At 47.3% G+C, this 20523-nt stretch overlaps 1 protein-coding gene across 5 annotated transcripts in view; it reads right to left on the bottom strand.

The window, feature by feature from the left end:
• Positions 1–533: 533 nt before the first annotated feature.
• NT5C2 (5'-nucleotidase, cytosolic II) overlaps positions 534–20523 on the bottom strand; it is a 64937-nt gene continuing 44947 nt past the window's right edge. For 3 of the 5 annotated variants that reach the window (XM_059476713.1, XM_059476711.1, XM_059476712.1), the window contains exons 4-18: positions 14189–14306; positions 12698–12793; positions 11318–11409; positions 11067–11124; positions 9760–9853; positions 8687–8740; positions 7489–7572; positions 6727–6768; positions 5494–5601; positions 5107–5173; positions 4363–4533; positions 3478–3529; positions 3182–3242; positions 2481–2657; positions 534–2258 (exon numbers count right to left, since the gene is read on the bottom strand). In XM_059476713.1, coding sequence (XP_059332696.1) covers positions 2007–2258; positions 2481–2657; positions 3182–3242; positions 3478–3529; positions 4363–4533; positions 5107–5173; positions 5494–5601; positions 6727–6768; positions 7489–7572; positions 8687–8740; positions 9760–9853; positions 11067–11124; positions 11318–11409; positions 12698–12793; positions 14189–14306 — 1526 coding nt within the window. In that variant the 3' untranslated portion in view covers positions 534–2006. Of the gene's footprint in view, positions 2259–2480; positions 2658–3181; positions 3243–3477; positions 3530–4362; positions 4534–5106; positions 5174–5493; positions 5602–6726; positions 6769–7488; positions 7573–7700; positions 8654–8686; positions 8741–9759; positions 9854–11066; positions 11125–11317; positions 11410–12697; positions 12794–14188; positions 14307–18879; positions 18940–20523 lie in introns of those variants that run through there. The other 2 variants (XM_059476714.1, XM_059476715.1) reach the window with 2 other exon arrangements.

The raw sequence follows: 20523 nt of genomic DNA, 5'->3' as shown, positions 1-20523 counted from the left end.
TGAGCTCAGCAGTGCCCAAGGCTGCCTGTCTTAGCGGGGCACAGCCTTGTGTGGCAGCACTGGCCTTCCCTGGGTATTCTTGTTTATTTAAGCAGGTTTGCAGGCCCAGGTGAGCACAGGCTGTGCTGTGCCCTGCTGCCACCCTGGCCATGTGTCTTGCAGGGACAGAGGGACAGGAAGTGGTCTTTGGTAATGTCTGTGGGAAACAGCCCTAGCAAGACAGTGTTGGAGGTAGTGGCAGTGTAGGGATGTTCCCCCTCCCACCATGAAAAAGACTCTCCTCATTCTCTGTGTCCAAGACAAAATGTTTCTCTGCCCTCCCCATGCTTTCCTGGCCGATGCAAATGGTGATAACAGAAGCCTTGTGCCTCACCACTGCTTCACATAACTGATTCCCAAAGATGCTGTCACTGTTCCCCAGTCACCCACCCTTCTGGAACCCCACAGACCAGTCCCATCTCTTCCCACCAACTCCAGCACAGCTCTCATCATCTCAGCAACACCCCACAAAGCACAAAGCACGCCACTAAGCATTTCTTAGAAACATCATCATTTATTGACTTGAAGAACTGCCACTAGAGCAGCATTTTCCTGCTCAGATGTTGGTATTGTGGTTTTTTGTTTTTTTTTATTTTCTACTAAGGTACTTTAAAATGAAAAAAAATTAAATGAGTTTATGGTACTGAAACAACAGTCAAATTCATTACAAGAGGGCCCTCGTTGTAATCCCTTTGCAGCGAACGGCAGAGGCTGGAGTAAGGGAGGCTGCATCCGTGAATCAGAGGAAAACCACAGGGCACTGCTGCCCACTCTGTGCCCAGCTCTGTGCCTTCCCTGGGCTGGCTTTCAGGCACAAGGACTACCTGCTCATCCCTGGGACACCCCCGGTCCCACACAGCAGCCGTTGCCCTCCTTGGCCAGGGACGCAGCCCTGCCCAGCACGGCCATGAGGCTCCGCGTGCTCCGCACCAGACCAAAGACCAGGGCAGCTGCTGGACAGCCAGGAGCTTCCCACCCTGGGGCTGGCCCTGTGGCATGTGCTGTCTCCTAGCTTAGGGCAGGCCCATGTGGCCTGCAGCCCCTGGCACAACAGGCCCTTTCACTCCAGATGGTGGCTGGGGTTGATTTTGGGATGCTTCACTCAAAAGTTGAGAGGACAGAAAGGTCAGGAGGAACACAGAGTGACTAATGTAATGCTAAAGCAGCAGCTTCAAGCTCCTGGGTTAATATTTACTGCTGAAACTGGAGGAGTTGAGAACAGAGTGTGCAGCTCAGCTGTTTGAGAAATGCCCTGGAAATTATGCACTGCATGCCAATGGTGAGAGCCTGCAGACACTGGGAAAGAGTAACAAGCGGCTACAAGGTGAAATGCGTATGGCAGCAGATGTGCAAGAGCTGGAATCTCACTGCCATCCATGATGTCTGGAGGAGTCAAACCACTTCCACAGAGAAACTCACACCAACAGAAGGTAAACTGAGTACTGGAAGGCACAGTAACACCCTGGCTGACATGGGGAGGGGGATTATGTAACCCAGGAGCAGAGGGCTAAGGGCAGCAACCTAACAGGCAGCAGGATTTGGATAATTTTGTCTCCTGCAGGGCCCAGCACATCCCTTCTGTCTCCACAGAGAATATAACAAATGCCAAAAACCGTTCACAGGACACTGTTCAAATGAAAGCCAAATGAAACACATCAGGGGAAAGGGAGAAACATGCAGCATCCCAAAATGTAATGGGAGTAGCATGACAGCACAGGCGGGCAGTCCAATCTGAATGCACCACCCAGTTAGAATCCATCAGCTTTTTGAACCGTCTGCAAAACTGAAAACAAGGGTCTCCTCCTAATTAGTGTTAATTTGTTAGAAGTTTCCAAATACTTTCAAAATGTGCCTTTGCAAGAATCACACCCCCCAACCCATCACCCCAAGGGCCCCAACAACAGAATCCATTCCTGATCACTGCTAGAGTCATGGTTTATCTTCAGAAATACTTGGTTTCTTCCTTCTTATTCCTCTTCCTCCTCCTCTTCCTCTTCTTCCTCTTCCTCATCATCATCTTCATCGTGGCAATGTGTGATTTCCTGAGGTGCCTGGGGGAAGAGGTTGGGCGGTTTGATCTCGCTGATGGAACGGGTCAGTTGGTGCCGCTTGTAGTCAGAATCTTTGAAATCCACCGAGGTGCGGTTGCGTGTGGCCATCGGCGACTCCTTCTCATTGATGTCGACGTGTATGTGCTCTACTGTGGACTCGTGTGGCATCTGCACATGGAACAGAGAGAGGAGGTGACAAGGGGTGTCCCAGCCCCAGGCTGCCTCCCTTAGACACATGGAGAGCAAACCCCAGAATGCAACCATTTGGTCTACAGTCTATCCACTGCCACCAAACCCTCCAAGGTGCTGCTGTGTTCTGTGGAAGTGATCATGGACACAAGTGTGGGCCCCTTTGGGACCCCTGCCCACCTCCCTGGGACTGGAACTCACCAGAACGTGGGCGGCTCTGAAGAGGTAGCTGAAGGGGTAGTAGAGGAGGTTGATGAAGGAGGCTGCATAGAGGTCGGCGTAGCGCATCACCTGGCTGGCAAACAGTGTCTGCCGAGAGCCGCTGCGGAACAGGCTCCCCATCATCCCATAGCACATATCCATGTCGTGGGTCACTTTCTGTGAGGAAAAGACAGGTGAGCTCCTGGGCCAGGCAGGCAGTACCTCAGAGCCACAACACTGAGGCAGAGCGCCCTGAGGGCTGGGGGCTATGTGAGACCTGCAAGGATCTCCAGCAAGGCTTTCTGCGCTTGTATCCCGTGGCATCAGGACACAGCTGAGCCCCAGGTAACAAAAAGGAAGGTGGCAGCAGGCTCAGGTCCAGCACTGCCCTAGGCTGGCACCCCAGGGCTGGCTGAACCAGAGGCTACAGCCTGTCTGAGCCTGTGTGTGCCACTGCCACATGGTGCAGCAGTGAGCACCCTCAGCCAGTGCTGCTTGTGGGCATGAGGAAAGGGACCCTATTCCAGACCAGGCTGCCTTTCAGGAGAGCCAGTGACCAGTGAGCTGAGACAAAGTGACTTTGCCAAGCCTGCTGTGCCCACCCAAAGGCAGAGCAAAGCATTTCAGGACTGAGCAGTGGGGTTGGGTTGTTAAGCCCTTTGGGATCCAGAAGGATGAAAAGGGATTTTGATGATTGGTACCTTAATGCGTCTCTGGATGGAGCTGATGTCGGGGCGTTCATTGCTGCTACTGTCCAGATGCCTAGTTACAGGCGAGAAGGTAAATACATGGTGTGAAAAGTCTTTCAGAACCAGATGCTGTGGGATGGGGCTCGGGGGAGGGAGGCTGGTCTGGAGGGGAAGGCTGTCTCGTGGGCAGAGCCCAGGCCTGAGTCAAGGCTCGGCAGCAGTGCCGCTAACCCAACCCCAAGGTTTTGTCATTGCCGCTTGTTAGCTGGGAGAGGCAGCAGGAAAGTTGTCACTGTTTGAACACTCACTTGTACAGCTCGGCCAAGAAAATGTCCAGACTCTGCAGCTCTTCAAAAAGGGCTGGAAAATCCAGAAAAGAAAGGGGATAAGGGTAAGTTAAACTGTTAAAATGGAAAGTGCCGAAGGTGAATACAGTCCCCTGCCCACTCCCTTCACATGAGGGACACTGGAGCAGGGACACAGAAAGCATCTCATGGTCTCTGGGCAGAGAGAGGGGTCAATCATTCCGTGCCATGGGCAGAACTTTGGGCTTGGTTTCTGGTTGGCCCTTTTGTTTTCAAGGCTGAACCTTTGCAGCTCTCACCAAAGCCTTCCAACCAGCTATGGAGCAATTTGCGTAACCCTCAGCCCTATTTACACACCAAAGGGCAAACCTGGGAGAAAAGCAGGAGCGCTGGAGGATGGGAAACACACAGCACTTTGGCAGCAGAGCAGCAGAGGGAGTGGGAGGAATGAGGAGGAAGCAGCTGGTGAATAGGGACTCCCTGCAGATGGGAGAGCAGTCAGAGCTCAGGCATTACAGGGAGAATAACCCAGGTCTTGTCAGGTATTTTTTAACATAGTAGCCATGGCTCCAGATGTTCTGGGATTATTGATGAGGAACAACTCAACCCCACCTAGCTGCAGCTTCTCCCATAGCCAAGGCAGCATTTGGCTGATTACACACAATAGCCTGAGAAAGAGCACAGGAAAGGCCTGGGACCCCAAGACCAGCCCACAGAGAGGCACCCCAGCTCCTGCCACCAGCATCCAGACCCAGTGAAAAGGGCCAAAAGGAGAAGTGGCAAGCCAGGGTGATCTCTCCCCTGCACCCCTAAGCCCTGGCGATCTCGGGGGTGCAGCATCAGACAAGCAAGAGCAAAGCCTGGCCAGGGGCTTGCCCGGCTCCTGACCGCTTTTGTCTGTCCAGACGTGCAGCTCCTGCGCCAGCTCGGGGATCACCAGGAAGGTCCGCCAGCCCTGGCGCTTCTTGGATTTCAGGATGTCTCCAAAGATATGGTCTCCGATGTACAAGATATCCTTCCCTTTGGCCCCCAGCAGGTCACAGACTGTGTCCGAAGAGCCTGAGAGAAGAATGGCATGGCTCAGAACAGTGAGCCAAAACAGCTGCTTGACCATGGCTTCCCTGGACACTGCTCACCTGCCTGGGAGTTCACTCCGGAGCAGCTTTGCCTGTGCACACCCCTACAGGAATGGCAGCAACAGAGGCCATGCTGCCTCCCCCACCATGTGAGAGTACTGGAGCCCTGGGCGTCACAGACAGCTCTGTATCCACCCACTGCCCTTCCCTGCCTTGGCGGAACCTTCCAAGCACGTTCACGCTGGTGGCAGCACCTTGAAGTACAGCTGGGGACACTGCACTGGGCCAGCTGCAGCCACCCCTCCACCACCAGCCCTGCAGGCATTTCCCAGACCCTCCCTGGCAAGGAAGGAGAGGACATTTGAGGAGGAATGGGTCCATCTCTTCCCTGCACTGTGCAGCTTTGAGCATGGAGAGCTTCTGGTGCAGTGTGCAGAGGGCACAAACAATGTGTTCTGGGAAGCACAGCCTTGCCTGGCACATGTCCTCTCACAGCTGGAGTGGCTGAAGGCCACATCAGAGCCACTCCACACAACAAGAAGGGCTCCTGCCTCACCTCCCGAGTACACAATGCCGTGCTGCAGCGGGCCAGTGTAAGTACCAATCTTCAGCTTCCCGGTCACCTGTGGAAGGAGGTGTTGTGTTAGCGCTGAACAGCTGATGGTCTGGATCTTTTCTATATTGATACCATTGATATGTCACTCTTTGTCTATCTGTCTCACTCCCAAGCAGCCCAGAGGTGGCTTTCCTACTGTCACCTGCAGTATGTTAGGGAAGCCTTGAGGTGATGGGGCTGCTCAGGAATGACTTAGAGGAGACTCCAGCCCACAACCTCTAGGGTAGGTCCTGTCCAAACACTGCATTGCCCACTGTCCCTGAGAGATGCCACAGAGGAGGTGCAGGAGCCCTGCAGCCATGGGGGTAGCCTGCACTGGCCACTCACCGTGTCCACCTGCCGCAATACAGTGCCTTCCCCAAAGAAGAGGGGCTTTCGTGCATCCACCAGGATCAGGTCGAAGTAGGACTGCCATGGCCGATGGGCACTCCCAGGCTACAAAGGCAAAAACAAATCCCAGAGTCAGGAACAACACAAAAAAAGCACACAGATTTACCTGGAGTGTCACTGTCCATAGCCATAACCTTGTGACATTGCTGGTCCATCAAAATCCCTTAGCTCATACCTCCTGTGGGACAAGGCTGAGTTGCCAGCACCATCTCCTAAAGCATTCCCCTTTTGCCACAAGCCCATCCCATCCCAGTCCTAGCAGTGCAGGCTGATGCCATGCTGTGAGACAGGAGAACAGCCCTGAACATCCCTGTCAGGGCACAGGTGCCATGTAAAAAGATGCTGTAAATGACACCCTGTCACTGCTCCTGAAGGTGACATCCCATGCAGATCCAGACAAGCTTCAGCTTACAAGGTCATGCTGGTGCTTTTGCCAAGAATGGGAAAATGCCTGGACTCCATTCCACAGAGCATGGCTTTGAATCACAGCCCTGCCCAAAGGACACCAAGCCCTTTCTGCACTTTGTGAGATCAAGACCACAGCAAGGAGCTTCTTAGCTATCAGGTGTGGTGAGTATCTCTGTGCTCTCGAATTTCCCTCTTGGCTGCCTTCTGCTTTTAAAGCAGAGTGAGAACACATCTTTTGAACATGAGATAGCCTCTTAGTGGGAGACTGAAAGAGAAGTATAAATTTGTATCATAAACTTTTCTCCATAAATTGCAGGGCTGAGTCTTGGCCTCAGGAAAAAAAAAAGCATGACTAAAACTTCTGGAGTTACGATAATTAAGGCAAAATCAGCCATAAATGTTTCTGCTGTTTTATAAAACTATTTCCTTTCCATCATGGCTTTTTTAAACAACATCTAAACCATTGTGCATGATTTCTAAGAAATCTGTCTACAAAATGCCACAGTTGAAACGTTTTATCACTGAAATAATGTTATCATTAGCACAGATTATCATTTGAGACCAGATGATGCCCCTTTTCTTTCTGTTACATTGTATTTGCTTTGATCCCATTCACACAGGACACAAAACAGCAAGTGTATTTTAACCAGATTAAAGCAACTAATCCCATGCAGCCGATGAAGCAGGATTAAAATGCTTTCCAGCTACACAGATAATTAGGCACATCAGTGTCTACTGCAACTGCAGTCTAGAATCACATACCTTTGGTCCATGTGGAAAGTCAAACAAGTAAGTCATAATTTTCTAAAAGAGAGAAAGAAAGCATTCAAATATGTCCTTTTAGACACGCATTTGTGTAGTTTATAAAGCATGCTTTCTGATTTTATCTTTTCAGACTACAGAACTTTATTTTTAGAATTTACACAGAAGTCAGCTAAGATTTGGAGACAAAATGAATGGAACAGGACAATGATAGGAATCAAACCAGTATTTTTTATAATCAAATTACACAGTTGCCTCAGAAAACTGAACACTGCTTCAGGCATATCTTGCAATGCTTTAAAATGGCACATACATCTTTAGATTGGCAGTGTTGCAACACCCTGACACCCACCTGGAAGTAACCGTGTTTACTTCTCAGCTTAGCAGACAGCCCTTTCTGCATCTCAGACCTCTCCAGGACCTTGGTTTGGTGACCTGTCTGTACTCAGACTCTCTATCTCACTTAAAAGGGAAAGCCTGCATTTTAAAGGATGCTAAAATCCAAAACTCAGCCTTATAATTGCTGAGGAACTGAGTGAAGCACAGAGGGACTTAAACCAGGTCTGTACTAGCTCAGTGCCAGAACCAGGATGACAAAAGGTGACTCAAGGCTTCATCTGCATCCTCCACTAACCCACCCTACATGTAGATTAAAAAACACAATTCTCCACCAGAAAATGTCCCACCAAAACCCATCCAAATGACTGGCTGGCTTCTGCTTATTCCATGAAATACCAACCCAGCAGTTCAAGCAGCACTTACATCTGTGTATTTATAGTCGCTGTTTGTGACCAGAAACACCTTCCCCACTTCATTCATGCGGCTGAGCAGCAGTGGCAGCTTCCCCTGGAAGCCAAGGGGAACATCCAAGTCACACACCAAAGTTGCATACATGCATCATGGGAAAAAAAACTCAACTATGATCCCACCAGACAAAAAAAAGGCAAATCAAACCATCGAGCAAGGAAACTCACGTGTTGTGCACTGGCCAGAGCCAGGAAAGCTGCTGGTCCATCCAGGTAACCCCTCCAGAGCACAGCCCAGGGGAGGAAGGCGAGGGGGAAGGGCTCAGCAGGGCTGCAGTGCCTTTGCCAACCACAGTGCCAGGCACCCTGTGCTGCTCCCACCGATCTGCTCCAGCTCCAAGTCCGTTCCCGAAATGGGCCCAGAGGCAGGTGAAATCTGAGCTCACGAGCCACAAGTTGGAACGCATTATAATTCCAACCTCAAATTAGGGAGAATTTATTCCTGGGGCTATTTTTACTGAATCTGAAATCTCAGTCCATTGCCAAAATAGCTGATTACCTCACTGAGCACTTACCTAAGAATTCTGTAGGCGTGTAACTAGAAACAAGGTTAACTGCTTTAAAGTGATAATCTACCACAGAGCTCACCTAAACTAAAAAATACTTACTCCGTGAGTGGTCCTGAGAGGCCTTGCACACTGCAGAGATGGCAGGAGTAAGGGAACCACTGGAGCTTGCTCAATTAGATGTGCTGAACACACATTTTGGGGTTCTCAAGAGACTAGACACTGGTGAGTCTTTCAGGATCTGTCCCTCATGGCTAAGTGTAACTTTCTTGTCATGTGGCTAAAAAGATGCTCAACTGTTGCTTTTTAAAGAGAGGTTTGCTTGGGCAGAAAAACATGGGCAGGGAACACAGCTGCTTTCACCACTGAAAGAAACAACATGAGCTCTGCCAGTGTGTTCACCTTGATAACATTTCCTCTGGCTTTTACATTTTCTGTACAAAACTGTGCCATCAATACAAAATCACGTGGCTCACTGGCTCAGAATAAAGGCTGCATCTGAACTTTCCACTTTGTCTTTGGTTATTACAATAGAAATCGCAGCCTTATTGTTTTGTGATTTAGGAAAGCAAATCAGCATGTTTATTTCTTGCCTGCTTAGTCAGTCCTGAATGTCACATAGCACAAGTAAAGTAACTTCACACTTACATCTTTCACCACGTACTTCTCCAGATTCTCAAGGGTCTTTTCCTTAAGCGATCCCTGAAATAGAAACAACAGAACCCAGTGAGGTCATGGAAACTTATGATGTAAGAGACAACAAAGTAATGCCAACTTTCACACTTTAAAATGCTGTGAAAGTACAAACCAGGGCGAATCTGAACCAGTGACTCTAGAGATGAGAGGCTTTGAGTAGCAGGGACCATCACAAACTCTGTGATCCATCGATTCCCTCACCATGGTAAATAATCCACTTCAACAGCATTTTAACCCTTTCAGAAGGGAATACAATAGAAACAAACAAAAAATAGATTTGCCATACCAAACAAGACAGTTAACGACCTGTCTCCAACACTGACCATAATGCTTTAGTCAAAGGCCAACTCCAACATGTATCACACAACACTGCATAAGGAAAGAAAAATAGATTCCTGACTTCTGCATGGGTAAAAGGACCACCACAAGTACAACTGTGAGCAGAGTTCTCCTGTGATGGTTCTCCATCCCACCCAACAGATTGCTTGAATGAGGGAGAACAAGAAAATCAAGACTTTAGCCATATGCTAATGCTCACAAAATTATATTCTAAATTTGTGCACAAGTGTGTGCAGAAGATGAAATGCTTTTCTCTAATTAGAGAACAGCTGATCTATTTCTCTCTTTAATGCCAGTACTTTTTAGACAATGTAGGATAGTGCCAATGTAAAGAATTTGCAGCAAAATATTGCTTTAATAATTAGGACAATGTACAAGTTGTGGACGGACTTGAAGTGCAAATACTCTCATGGCATTACACTCTAAAACCCATGAATTACAGTACAAATATTAAATCTGGGCACAATAAAAAGGAATAGGAAGCCAAGCCAGATATGTTCCCATACTAGGAGGGCAGCTGAGATCTTGACTCACTCCCATACAATTGCAATCTATTATTTGCTCACTAGGCGGCCAAGCAGGGCCCTTGCCCAGAGCAGGCACAGAAAATCTGAGCTCAGGAGTTCCAAACCAGCCCCTCCAAGCCAGCTACAACCACACACATCCCACGGAGTTCTTGCAGTCACCTTGTAATGAACCCAGTCAACAGCATCTCTGACATCCTGGAACATGCTCCTGAAGGACATGAAGAGGTCTCCATCCTTAAACCCTGTTTCACAGCTGTGAGGAGACAAAGAGAGGTTTTAGCAGTCAGTCAGAGCAGGTAAGAAACACACCAAGGAGCGAGACAGTTCAAAATGCTGTTTGGAGCTTGTGTTTTCATCTTACCATCATGGTTTCTCATCTACTACTTTACTGCAGCTCAGGCTTGAAAGAAGGCTACAACCACAGTTTAACAGGACCAGGAATGTCTGTGCCTCCACAGCTTTCTGTGACCGTGACTCTTACTTCTCACCCACATTACAAGAACTGCAGAAAACTGCAAAAATGCTGTTTGCAGCATTTAACAGAAGATGAATGGTACTAAGGAAATAAACAGTGATGCTCCTTCTCCCTCTTTCCAGCGCTGAAGAAGGGAGAGTCATGGAAATCAACTAAATGCAATATTGCTGAGAGGAGGAACTGCTTCTATGTTGAACACTTAGTATTAACATTAGAAATTACAAGATACTCTGGAGGTATCTTTGAGACAGCACGACAGCCTGCATCAGAAGAAATCAAGAAGGATTACACAGAGCTGTATTTATTATGACAGCAATCATCATGCCTCTCCTGAGAAAAGGTACTTCACCTGATGGATTGCCAACATAAAGAGTTCCTCTGCTCCCAGGTGAAATCACATTAAACCTTTGCCTTCCACTCACATAAATGCAAAGATGACCCATCACATGAGGTGATGAGCAGCACAGGAGCATTCAAATCTGCCAGTTCAAGCCACAGCTTGTTTTTATGCTTATATGTTTTTGACAGCAAGGTAAATACTCCTGCTGCACAATCAGCCTTTTATACCACACTGAGGACTTCACCTCTAAGTGTGCAATGTCTTTTATTACAACACGAAGCACTTGTGGTAACTGGCTGAGGAAATTCAGCCTTTCAGTTACCATCTCAGACATGGCTCCAATGGACAGGTTCAAAATGAACTGAATGGTGCCTGTAATCACCCTGTAAAAAGTGTGCAGTCCTGGATGCTGCCCCAAATACCAATGTCAGTCAGTATGTTGGTTCTGCTGTACCCTTGAAGGAAACCTTCCTAACCAGCTTCTGCTGTACACACAGATCAACTTAGCACCCCAGAATTATAGAAGGCCCACCAAAACCATTTAAGTTTTGATATTAAGAGCAGCTCCATCTGTGCTGTATTGCTCTTGTATAAAATAATATCAATCTTCCTGTTCCATCATCATCATCTCAGAGTGGAGGGAATACAAACCTCGTGTACCGGTCACAGTTAGTGAAGAAATCCACCAGGCAAGCCAACAGGTAGGTCTCTGCAAGGAAACAGAGTGAGACAAGGATAACATCATACAGCCATATAACTTTAGCCCTTGTGCCCAAAGGAAGAAAATTCATGCAAAAAAAAAAAAAAAAAAAAACCAAACAGAAAAGCAGAGTACGACATCAGCAAAGCTTTATTAGCTTAAAAGGCACAGAGAGGCCTGTGTTGGCTCCCATTAGACTCACCTGGTAGATTGAATAATGTGTTCAAAATGTAAAATCTATCTGTGTCATCCCTCTGGATAAATTTATTTGGATATTGCTCCCGTGTTTCAGGCCTGAGAATAAATAAAGTGGAGAAGAGTGAAACCACAAAACATAAAGAAGATAAAATGTGCTGACCTGCAAAATGGAGTTGTAGCAGGGTTCACTAACCAAAGTCTGCTGTGCTTCAATCAACACTCAGCTTCCCCACATGCATGTTGGCAGAAGAGCAGAAGTGCATCCAGGGGTGTTCCCTGGCCATGCTGACTCCAGCAGAGCCAGGACCAAGCCCTCATTGCTGAGTCAGCAAACTGAGCCCACCCAGGGACACAGAGTGGTCCAGAGTTCACAGCTCGACCTTAAGCCCCATGCTGCTGGCTAGGAGGATGCTTTAAATCATCTGCACTTTCATTGTATGCTTATCTTAAACTCTCCCCCACTTTCCATGTGTTGCTCTCCACTCTCCCAGCAGCTCTCAGGGGTGTGCAGGGCTCTGCTGCAGGAGGAATGTGTGGGGCCCTCTGCAATTCATCAGCAGGGTGGCAGTGACTGAACTCATATCATTATTCTGGTCTCCTAAATTTCTAGTGCTACTGAAGATCATTTTAGGCTCAAAGAGGAACTTGAATGCACACATAAAGGCTTTTTTCTAAATTTTGGAGTCCTGATTCAAGGACTTAGAGACCTCCAATGACAAGGTTTGTCACCCTGGGGCCCCTGAGCTTGCCTTGCCTTCCATTCATATGCCCTTGCAGCAGGAATGTGGGAGTGGGGATTTGCTGGGACACATCAGGAACATGGCACAGCAGTCCTGTCTGCTTCCTAAAGCACCTTCTCTGGGACAAGAGACACAAGCAGCCAGGGAAGGCTGCAGGAAATGGAGGGCAGTGCTCAGTTCTGACACTCTCAAAGGTCAGAAACACAAAGGGGTAGAGCAAGATCATTCCTACCCAAACCAGCTCAGGCCCTCAAACTTTCTTAGCAATAGCTGTGGAGCTGACAGTCTCATGGGGCACATACTATGGCTTTGTCCTGACTGACAAGCTGCTGATGTTAAACTGTGCCGGGACAGGTGAAGAACCCCTGGATGACCCCAACTCTTCCCCACAGCACACGTTCCTCTATTCCCAGCTCACTATGGATGTGCCTGTGGTAGCACAGCCCTTTCCCTTGTAAACATCTGGGCTATTGCTGTACCTGAGACCCTCAGTCCACCCACAGCTGATCCTGGAGCTGCAGGAACACCAACACAGCTTCTGCTGTTAGCAGAGTCCCTGTGACTCCATATACAATGGGTGCCCGGAGGATCACTGACACAATAGTGAATTAAGTCAAAAAGAACAGCCAAGAGTCAGCACTCACCCTCTGAGGAAATTAAAGCCATGTGCACATACTAGGAGGTTCCCATAGGCATCAACTTTCAGCAAGTTTCCATAGTGGGTGTCAAACACCAGGCCTCTGTTAAGAAAGCAATTTAGGATATGAAAAGGCAAGTGCATTAAGGGGTGACCATTTTAACAGCAGCGAGAACAGCTCTAGAGCACCTTTGCTCACTTGGCATGGGGCATCAGAACAGAGCTGCTGTTATGATGCAGATGGGGTCCCTACTGTCCCTTTTAGCTGGCAGCAGGTGAGCAACCAGAGCCCAGCATCACCAGGCAGCAGAGACACCTGACCTCTCCCCAAAATGTTTAACTGAGAGGCTCAGCTGTGCATCTACCAGGGAGCTGTGGGCCTCTTCCACAGGGTCACAAACCTGACACCCCTGTCGGGCTGCAGGGAACAGTGAGGTGTGATAAAGGAATTTCTCTCTGCTTTTTCATGGCTCTGTCACAGAGAAAGCCAGATGGGAGATGTAACCATGGCACATCACTCTGGATGTGCCCGGTTCTGACTCTGGCAAAACTCTGTCCAATTTATCTAGCAGCCTGCATCTGGCAAACACAGCCTTCCCACAGAGATATCCCTTCTGTCCCCTCCCTGGGATCAAGGTGGTGGATTTAACAGAGCTCTCATCACAGGTTTGTGAGGGCTATGCCTTGTTACAGGCAAAGGCACAGCCAGCAGCAACTCTCGGTGTAAAACACACTGAGAGGAGGGAAGGAGGCTGCCAGACCAAAACTGGAACAAACCAACAGACCTTCTGGTCCAGTCTTTTGTGAAGAAACTCCAAAAGAGTCAAAGAAGCAAAATCCAGCAAAGGCACAAGTGGAAAGAACTTGGAGGTGCAGAGTTAGATCAAAAGCTTTTTTCAAAATAATGTCCCTTTTACCTCTCCCACCAGAAGAGAAAATATAGGAATTAGTAATTTTGCACCATTAACTTAATGTAAAATTATAAAATAAAAAAGTTACTAAATCAAGTGTTTTTGACATTTGATTCATCTTGACAAGAAAACTTGATTGATCCCACTTCTATTCTTGTTTACTGTCACCTTAATTTTCAGGATGTCTTATGCACCACAACACTACTAATTAAAATCATTAAAGAAAAATGTTCTGAGACATCCCAGCAGCCTCTTGGACAGTAATGGCTCATCCTCCCTGATTCTGATTTCACTCCCAATCCAATTGTGTCTCTGCTGTCTTTGCATTGAAGGGCTATTTTTGGCCCACGCTTTCAGTAGGTTTTTTTTTTTTTTGTTTTTTTTTGTTTGCACACTCCCTCTTTGCTGGCAAGGGTCCATGTGTGCAAAGGCCCCCCCACATCCTGGATTAGTCCTCTCCCTTCCCCATGATCTGTGGCCAGCCACAGGCATCACATCCACAACTGGAAAGCTGGCCTCACATGCTGCCTGTGAACTTCACAGAACAAGCACTGAGCAGGCAGGGTTGGAATCCATGAGTCATTTACCTGGTAGGGAATGCAGGATCATACACAAAATTGAGCAGCTCATGAGGGTATCCAATGGAAACTAATCTTTCTACAGTCAGGTCAAATCCAAGAGATTCGTATTCAGGGGATTTATACACTGTACCAAGATGAGATTTCAGTTAGAAAATTTGAAAACAGCTAGGGGATTAAACAAGAAGGCAATTAAAAGTAATATGTACCCATTCTCCCTCCTCCACATACCCTTCCCTCCTTTGATGCCTCAGGTCCCCCAGCCCAGAGTGTGGTGGAATCAGCTCCTGCCCCAGGGCTGCAGTGAAGCAGAGCTGCAGTTTCAATTTCAGCAGCAGAGTGCACCAGATGAAATATCCATCAGTTTATCACAGCTCTCTGCATCAGGAAAAATGTATTTCAAACAGCAGCTCCTCTCCCTGCAGTCCTGTTAGGCAGATGCATGAACACTCTCTGTAGTATCTGCTCCAACAGGGTTTTGGTTTGCTATGCTTTTGCAAAGCTGATAAAGAAACCAATAAATTGGAGGTTAGAAAGCCTGAAATTCATCACTTCTGTGCTACTGTAACTGATCTGGATACAATCCCAAAGTTCAGTATTGCTCCAGATTTCCTATCAGGGGAATTAATGTTTGCTGCAGACTAAGTTAGCGTGAAGGTAGAGCTGTCAAGTTAACATATGATTTGTTTGTTAATAACACCATATGGAACTGCAAAAAATCTGTTCATTATTACCCTTGTGCATCAAAATGCTACTTTTTAAAGCAAGTTCACTGCTCTCCCATGTCAGAGGAGCTGCTCTTCTGGGGCACACACCTTCCCTTCACTCCATACAAAAGAAATGGAAATGTTCAACTAAGTAATTCCTACCATGAAACCTCTCTTCTTCCTGCCAATGACCTTCCCATGTGCTGAAAATGTTACTGTTTAATCAGATCATTAAATTATATCTAAAAGGCAATCAGGACAGGTGGAAATCAAAGGGTTTCTCTGGCAGTGTGTTTACGCTCACTGCACGTCTGCATGAGCCCAGAAGATAAGGGGCTAATGTGCATGTTTCAAACACTGAGACAGCTGGATAGTCCTGAAGCTGAGCAAGGATTGTTGGTAATAACAGCCAGCGATTGTTGGTAATAACATGTTGTGAGAAAGAACAGGATGTGGCTGGAGAAGGGGGCAATGTGGAGGTAAGGACAGCACTTTTCTGGGGCAAACATCCTTGTTCTGGCTCCCAGGGATAAGCACAGCACAGCTCCAGTGCAGGAATGAGGTTGAGAAGTGGGCATGGACTATATGGAGGAGACAAGACCACCCAAGACCCTCCAACCCATTTTCAGAAAGGTCTGGAAGAATGGAGTGCACATGGTAACTGATTTCCATGGAAAACAAGAGCCCTGTTTGCAAGGTGGGGAGGACTCATCTATAAAAAGACACCCCCACAAAGCCCTGGGGTGTATGTGCCCCAGGACACTGGGCACCTCATCAGCGCTGCTGCCAGGACTGGGGATCTCTTTTTCTCATTTTCTTCCTTCTTCTGTCTCTTCCCCTCTTCAATTCATCTCTTTCTTTCTTCCCCTTTACCCTACCCCTTTATCCAACCCCCACTGCTGTGTGCTTACACTACAAGGTGAGGGATTAACATACCAATTCTCATGCCAAGTGTAATTTACTAATAAAACTTTGTAAGCTTCTGTGGATGCCCTGGCTTTCATCATTCCTTTCAACCATGAGCACCTACAAATCCTGGGTGCTCCCTTCCCCTTAGGAGTGGAATACCACAATGTTCTGTCTTAAACTGGTCCTGAGATAAATAAATACAACCCTTGACTGCAATGAGGGTTACCATGGGTTCAAGGGGTCCAACTGCCTCCAACACTTGAATATTACAAATTTAGCTGAAAATGTGCAAGTTACACAGTAAACTCATTAGAGGACAGACTGTTTTTCCTGAGAGAGATCCAACACATCTGTGGGCCTCATTATATATATTAATACACATTGTCTATACTTTGTCCAGTAATCACCAGCATATATATATACATTGTGGTATACAGAAGTTTAATCTGAGAGGAGAAAGAAAATATATAAAATATTAAAAAAATAAAATTGAAAAGGCAATGACTTTAGATGAAACAAGACTGTCAGAAGACTGAGATCACAGTACCCATGACAGAGGGCTCCTGTTTCTCTTAATAACCTAAAAAGTACCAGAATCCCAAGAGTTAATTTTCCCCATTAAACGAACACCATTAAAAATGTAATAAGCAAACTTGCAATGGTCTTAAACAGGTAACTAAAATCAACACAGCAGTTATCAAAATGTCCAAGCAATATTATACCAATGGCAAACATCAACAACATGATACAACATTCAGTGCACGTAGTCTTTTCTATCCTTTAGGAAAGGAAGGATTGATTGAGCTATAGATAGGAATAAGCAATCAAAAGGTACAGCTAATGAGGAAAGCAGTGACTGACAAGGCAATTCTGGGGAGTGAGCTAGAGTTGGAGGGAGCAATAGGCAGTTAGGTGATGAACAAAACTGTGAGAGTAACACCAGAGCATCATCTGGAACAAGGAATTCCTCTGATTCAGGACAGTAAAGGCACTTCCCAAGGAAAACTCTTGTAAGTACACCTGCACACATTCTCAGAATGTCAGAGCTCTGTACAGCTCCCCGTTAAGTGAAACAGACTCCAATCCCCCACTCTGTCCATGAAGGTGCTGCACTCCTCCTTCCCAGCCCCTGGGAAATGGACCATGCTACCAACTCAATCCATAATGCATCACTGCCAACAAAACACCTCTCTGAGGAAGCCCTGGTCTTTCTGAAGTCACCAACCACAGTGATGCTGCCCACACAGGAACCTAGGCAGGAACACACTGGCATCTCCTCTGGACGAACAGAAGTGGCATCCACAGCTCCAGCAGAACCTTTCCAGGGAAATTGTGGGGCTTTCTGATGAGCAATCTGTGTATCTTTCTAACACTGCACAGGGAACAGCTGGGTGGGACACAAGGTCAGCTGGTCACAAAATATGCTTGCTCAATTTATTTCTTTCGTATTTGCCTCTCCATCTTAGAAAATCACCACAGACCTCCTTTTAACTCTCTAAGGAAACAAGCTGAAGCACTATTAGGAAAAAGGCTGAAAAAGAGGTATCAACCTCAGCCTCCATCATCCCAACTCTCTGCTGGGGCAATATATTAATTAGCATTATTCTAAATGTTTCTTTTGTGGGGACAGTTATTCCCCTTACCTCTCAAGCCCTAGATTTTGCTTCTTTGATGTCTCTTTGAATAACACTAAACTATTAGCTCATTCATGCCTCAGATCCCATCTCTATCTTTCTACTACTCCACGATATCTGGGAAATGAGAGCCTTCTCCTTGACACATGAACTAAACAGAGACACAGGAAACTGGACTCCTGAAAGGACAGTAAATGTTCTCTAGTTACCAGCACACTTACTGTTCCAGATAAACTTTCCTTTAATTAGACACAGAGCTGGGAAGAGACTGAGAGCTCCCTGAGGCCACCCTGAGAGCACCCTACACCACAGCACTGCTGCATCACCTGGAACCAGCCACAACCCCCTGGCATTTCTCACAAGCCTATTTGAGTAACTGGAGCTTCCTCCGGGCAAACAAACCATCCACCTCCTCAGATCCAGGCTGACATCACTGCAACTCTGGCAGCACATCTGGGGAAGATGCCCCAGTTACAGGTGTTACTCCATTATTTCAACATTGTACTCGGGGCTGGTTGCTCTCTCTCATGTCTTCAGGCAGCCATGAGGAAACAGAGTGGAGAGGACAGATCAATACTTTGTTCTGCAGCTTGCATGATGAAACCATGGTTTTAAACTTTGCTGGAATACCCCCTCCCTCAGACCTGGTTGCTGAATCCTGTTCCTCTGATGAAGATAGTTTGTGTGTCTTGGCCAGGGCATGAATTCAGCTATTTGCCACACAGTCTGCTGTGCCCAACTCTTGCACCCAGCTGAGAAGGGCACAGTCTCTGAGCATTCCCAGCTCTGTGACAGGGGAGGAGGCAGAGCCACAAACACAGTTTCACACCATCCTTGCCAACACACATGGGATGACAGTAAAACCAAAGCACGCGCTACGACTTATTCTGATTTCATTTTCTTAGAGCTTGATGGCCACGTCTCTGCCACAAAGCCAAGTCCTCAGCTCCAGAGGAATTGTTATTTTAATAGTCCTGTTCCAACACAGGCAGATGCTTCTGCAGCACAGGGCAATCAGCACCCAGTGCTCATGGATTATGCAACCAGGGTGGAAAGAAAACAACTAAAGGTTTTAAAAAAACAGAAGCCAGTTGACAGCATTCCAGCTTCCTCTTAATACCATTACTTGGCTTAACAATACACCGTTAAAAGGTAAAAAGCAGTACCCCAGAGTGAACACTGCAAGCCTTCAGGTCTGTGATGAGTGATCCCTGACTGACACAGGACGTGCTAGCAGGGAAGCTGGTCTGGAATGAGCAGGGTTGTGCAGTAAGGTATGCAATTCTCATGCATTTGTGTGGTTGTGTTTACCTTTGCTGCCAAGACACATACAGTTACAATTTTACAGCCTTCCTGAAAAGGAAAAAAAAATAAAGAAAAAGAAAAAAAAAAAAGCTCTCTACAGAGGCTCCAGCTTATGCAAAATGCTGCTGCCAGGATTTTAACTCACATGAGGCAGATGCAGATTCAGAGTGTCACTCCAGGCTTGACGGAGTTACACTGGGCTCCCCTGTTAAAGAAAAAAATCAGACTGATTTTAAAACTGCAACAGCTCTGTGCCATGTGGGACTGTGTCTGCTGGAGCTGTGTCCTCTGGCAAGCTCAGAAGCTGGCCTGGCAGTTATTCCAAATACACTTACAACTGATTTACAGAAGAGGCACAGTTGGTAATCGTGCATCCCACAGGCAAAATTCTGTCCTCATATCCACAAAGCAGTCTTAGATCATCAGCTCAGGGATAATTAGGAGGAAGAGGCTACAAGCACATTGCCCAGGTGGTACAAATCCTTCATGTTTCTCTCAGACACAGAGGAACTGGTTCAAGAAAAGGTCTTGTGCTGTTTTTGCAGCATTGCCATTATGGTCCATTCCTCAGTCAGTGAAAAATTACTCCTTTCAGGACACCTTTCACACCATACAATGCCTGCATGTGTCAATGCAGGAGGCTTGGGAGACCGAGTCAGGAGCTACTCTGGGAAGCTGAGAAGAGAATTTTGCCCTACACCTTGCAGGGGCTCCCAGGGAGAGCCTCGCACACCGGGTCAGTCTGTGGGCACATCTGCATTTAAATGTCCCCTGGGACACGTGTGGGCTGCCACAGGCACAGCACCACAGCACAACCAGCACCACACCTGCACACAGAGCACTGCAGGGCTCTCACTGGCAGGCACACACAGGAGAACGCCAGGGATACTTTGCAACTTACAGGTATGCACAGAGTAATCAAGAATTATCTCTGAGACCCAATTTGCACTAAATACAGAGCTGAACTGGTTGGAATGATGTTGCAAAAATTACCCACAAAAGTATGCAGACTTCCTGGAAGGCTTCTCTGAAAATAAACGTTTAAGGCCTGTTTTGTTTCAAAATGAATAGCTGGGGAAGGCTGAAGTGCATGTGATGGCTCTGCTTAAGCTGTGAGGAGGAGAAAACCCTTTAGGGGTTGCCTGTATCTTCCCTTGTTGCTCTCACACACAAAAATTCAGGCACTTCTCACTGAAGATGTGAGTTGGTTTGTTCCAGGGCTTGCCAACACTTCTTGCAAGGTACTCATGGATATTGGGAGAGAAGCAGGAGTTGAAGTTAAAATGATGACCCCTTTCTGCACTGCTTCAGTCACCTCCCATTCGTGAGATGCATTTGCTGTCTCAAACTGCACACCTGCCAGCAGTCCTGCCTGCCATTTTATTTCCAATCACTATGGATTTGGTGCTGGGAAAAGCCCTGATTTGGGAACACTGACAACACACTGACTTCCCATACCACCGAGGCAGCTTTGAGGAAGGAGCTGCCCTTCACCAGAACCCCCATTTAGGAAGGGAAAAACAAGCTCAGGAGGTTGCTACAACAGAAGCCTGCAGGGAGAGCAGCTCCTCTGGGCAGAGAGGCAGAGCCAGAACCACTAAATGATGACCTGAAGCACCATTTGCATTTCCTCTGGTTTTTCCCCATCTGTTACTCTCTTATGATGCCCTACCACCTCCTGAAGGAGCTTCATCCCTTCCATCTGCCAGCTCCTCACCTGCCTTTTCTCCCAGCTGGGAGGCAAGAGCAGCCCAGGGAGAGGTGCTTGTGATGCCCCCCAAACCAAGCC

The sequence above is a fragment of the Ammospiza nelsoni genome, chromosome 8 (assembly GCF_027579445.1).
Source record: "Ammospiza nelsoni isolate bAmmNel1 chromosome 8, bAmmNel1.pri, whole genome shotgun sequence".
Classification (NCBI taxonomy): domain Eukaryota; kingdom Metazoa; phylum Chordata; class Aves; order Passeriformes; family Passerellidae; genus Ammospiza; species Ammospiza nelsoni.
This window is presented reverse-complemented; position numbering and strand designations above follow the sequence as displayed.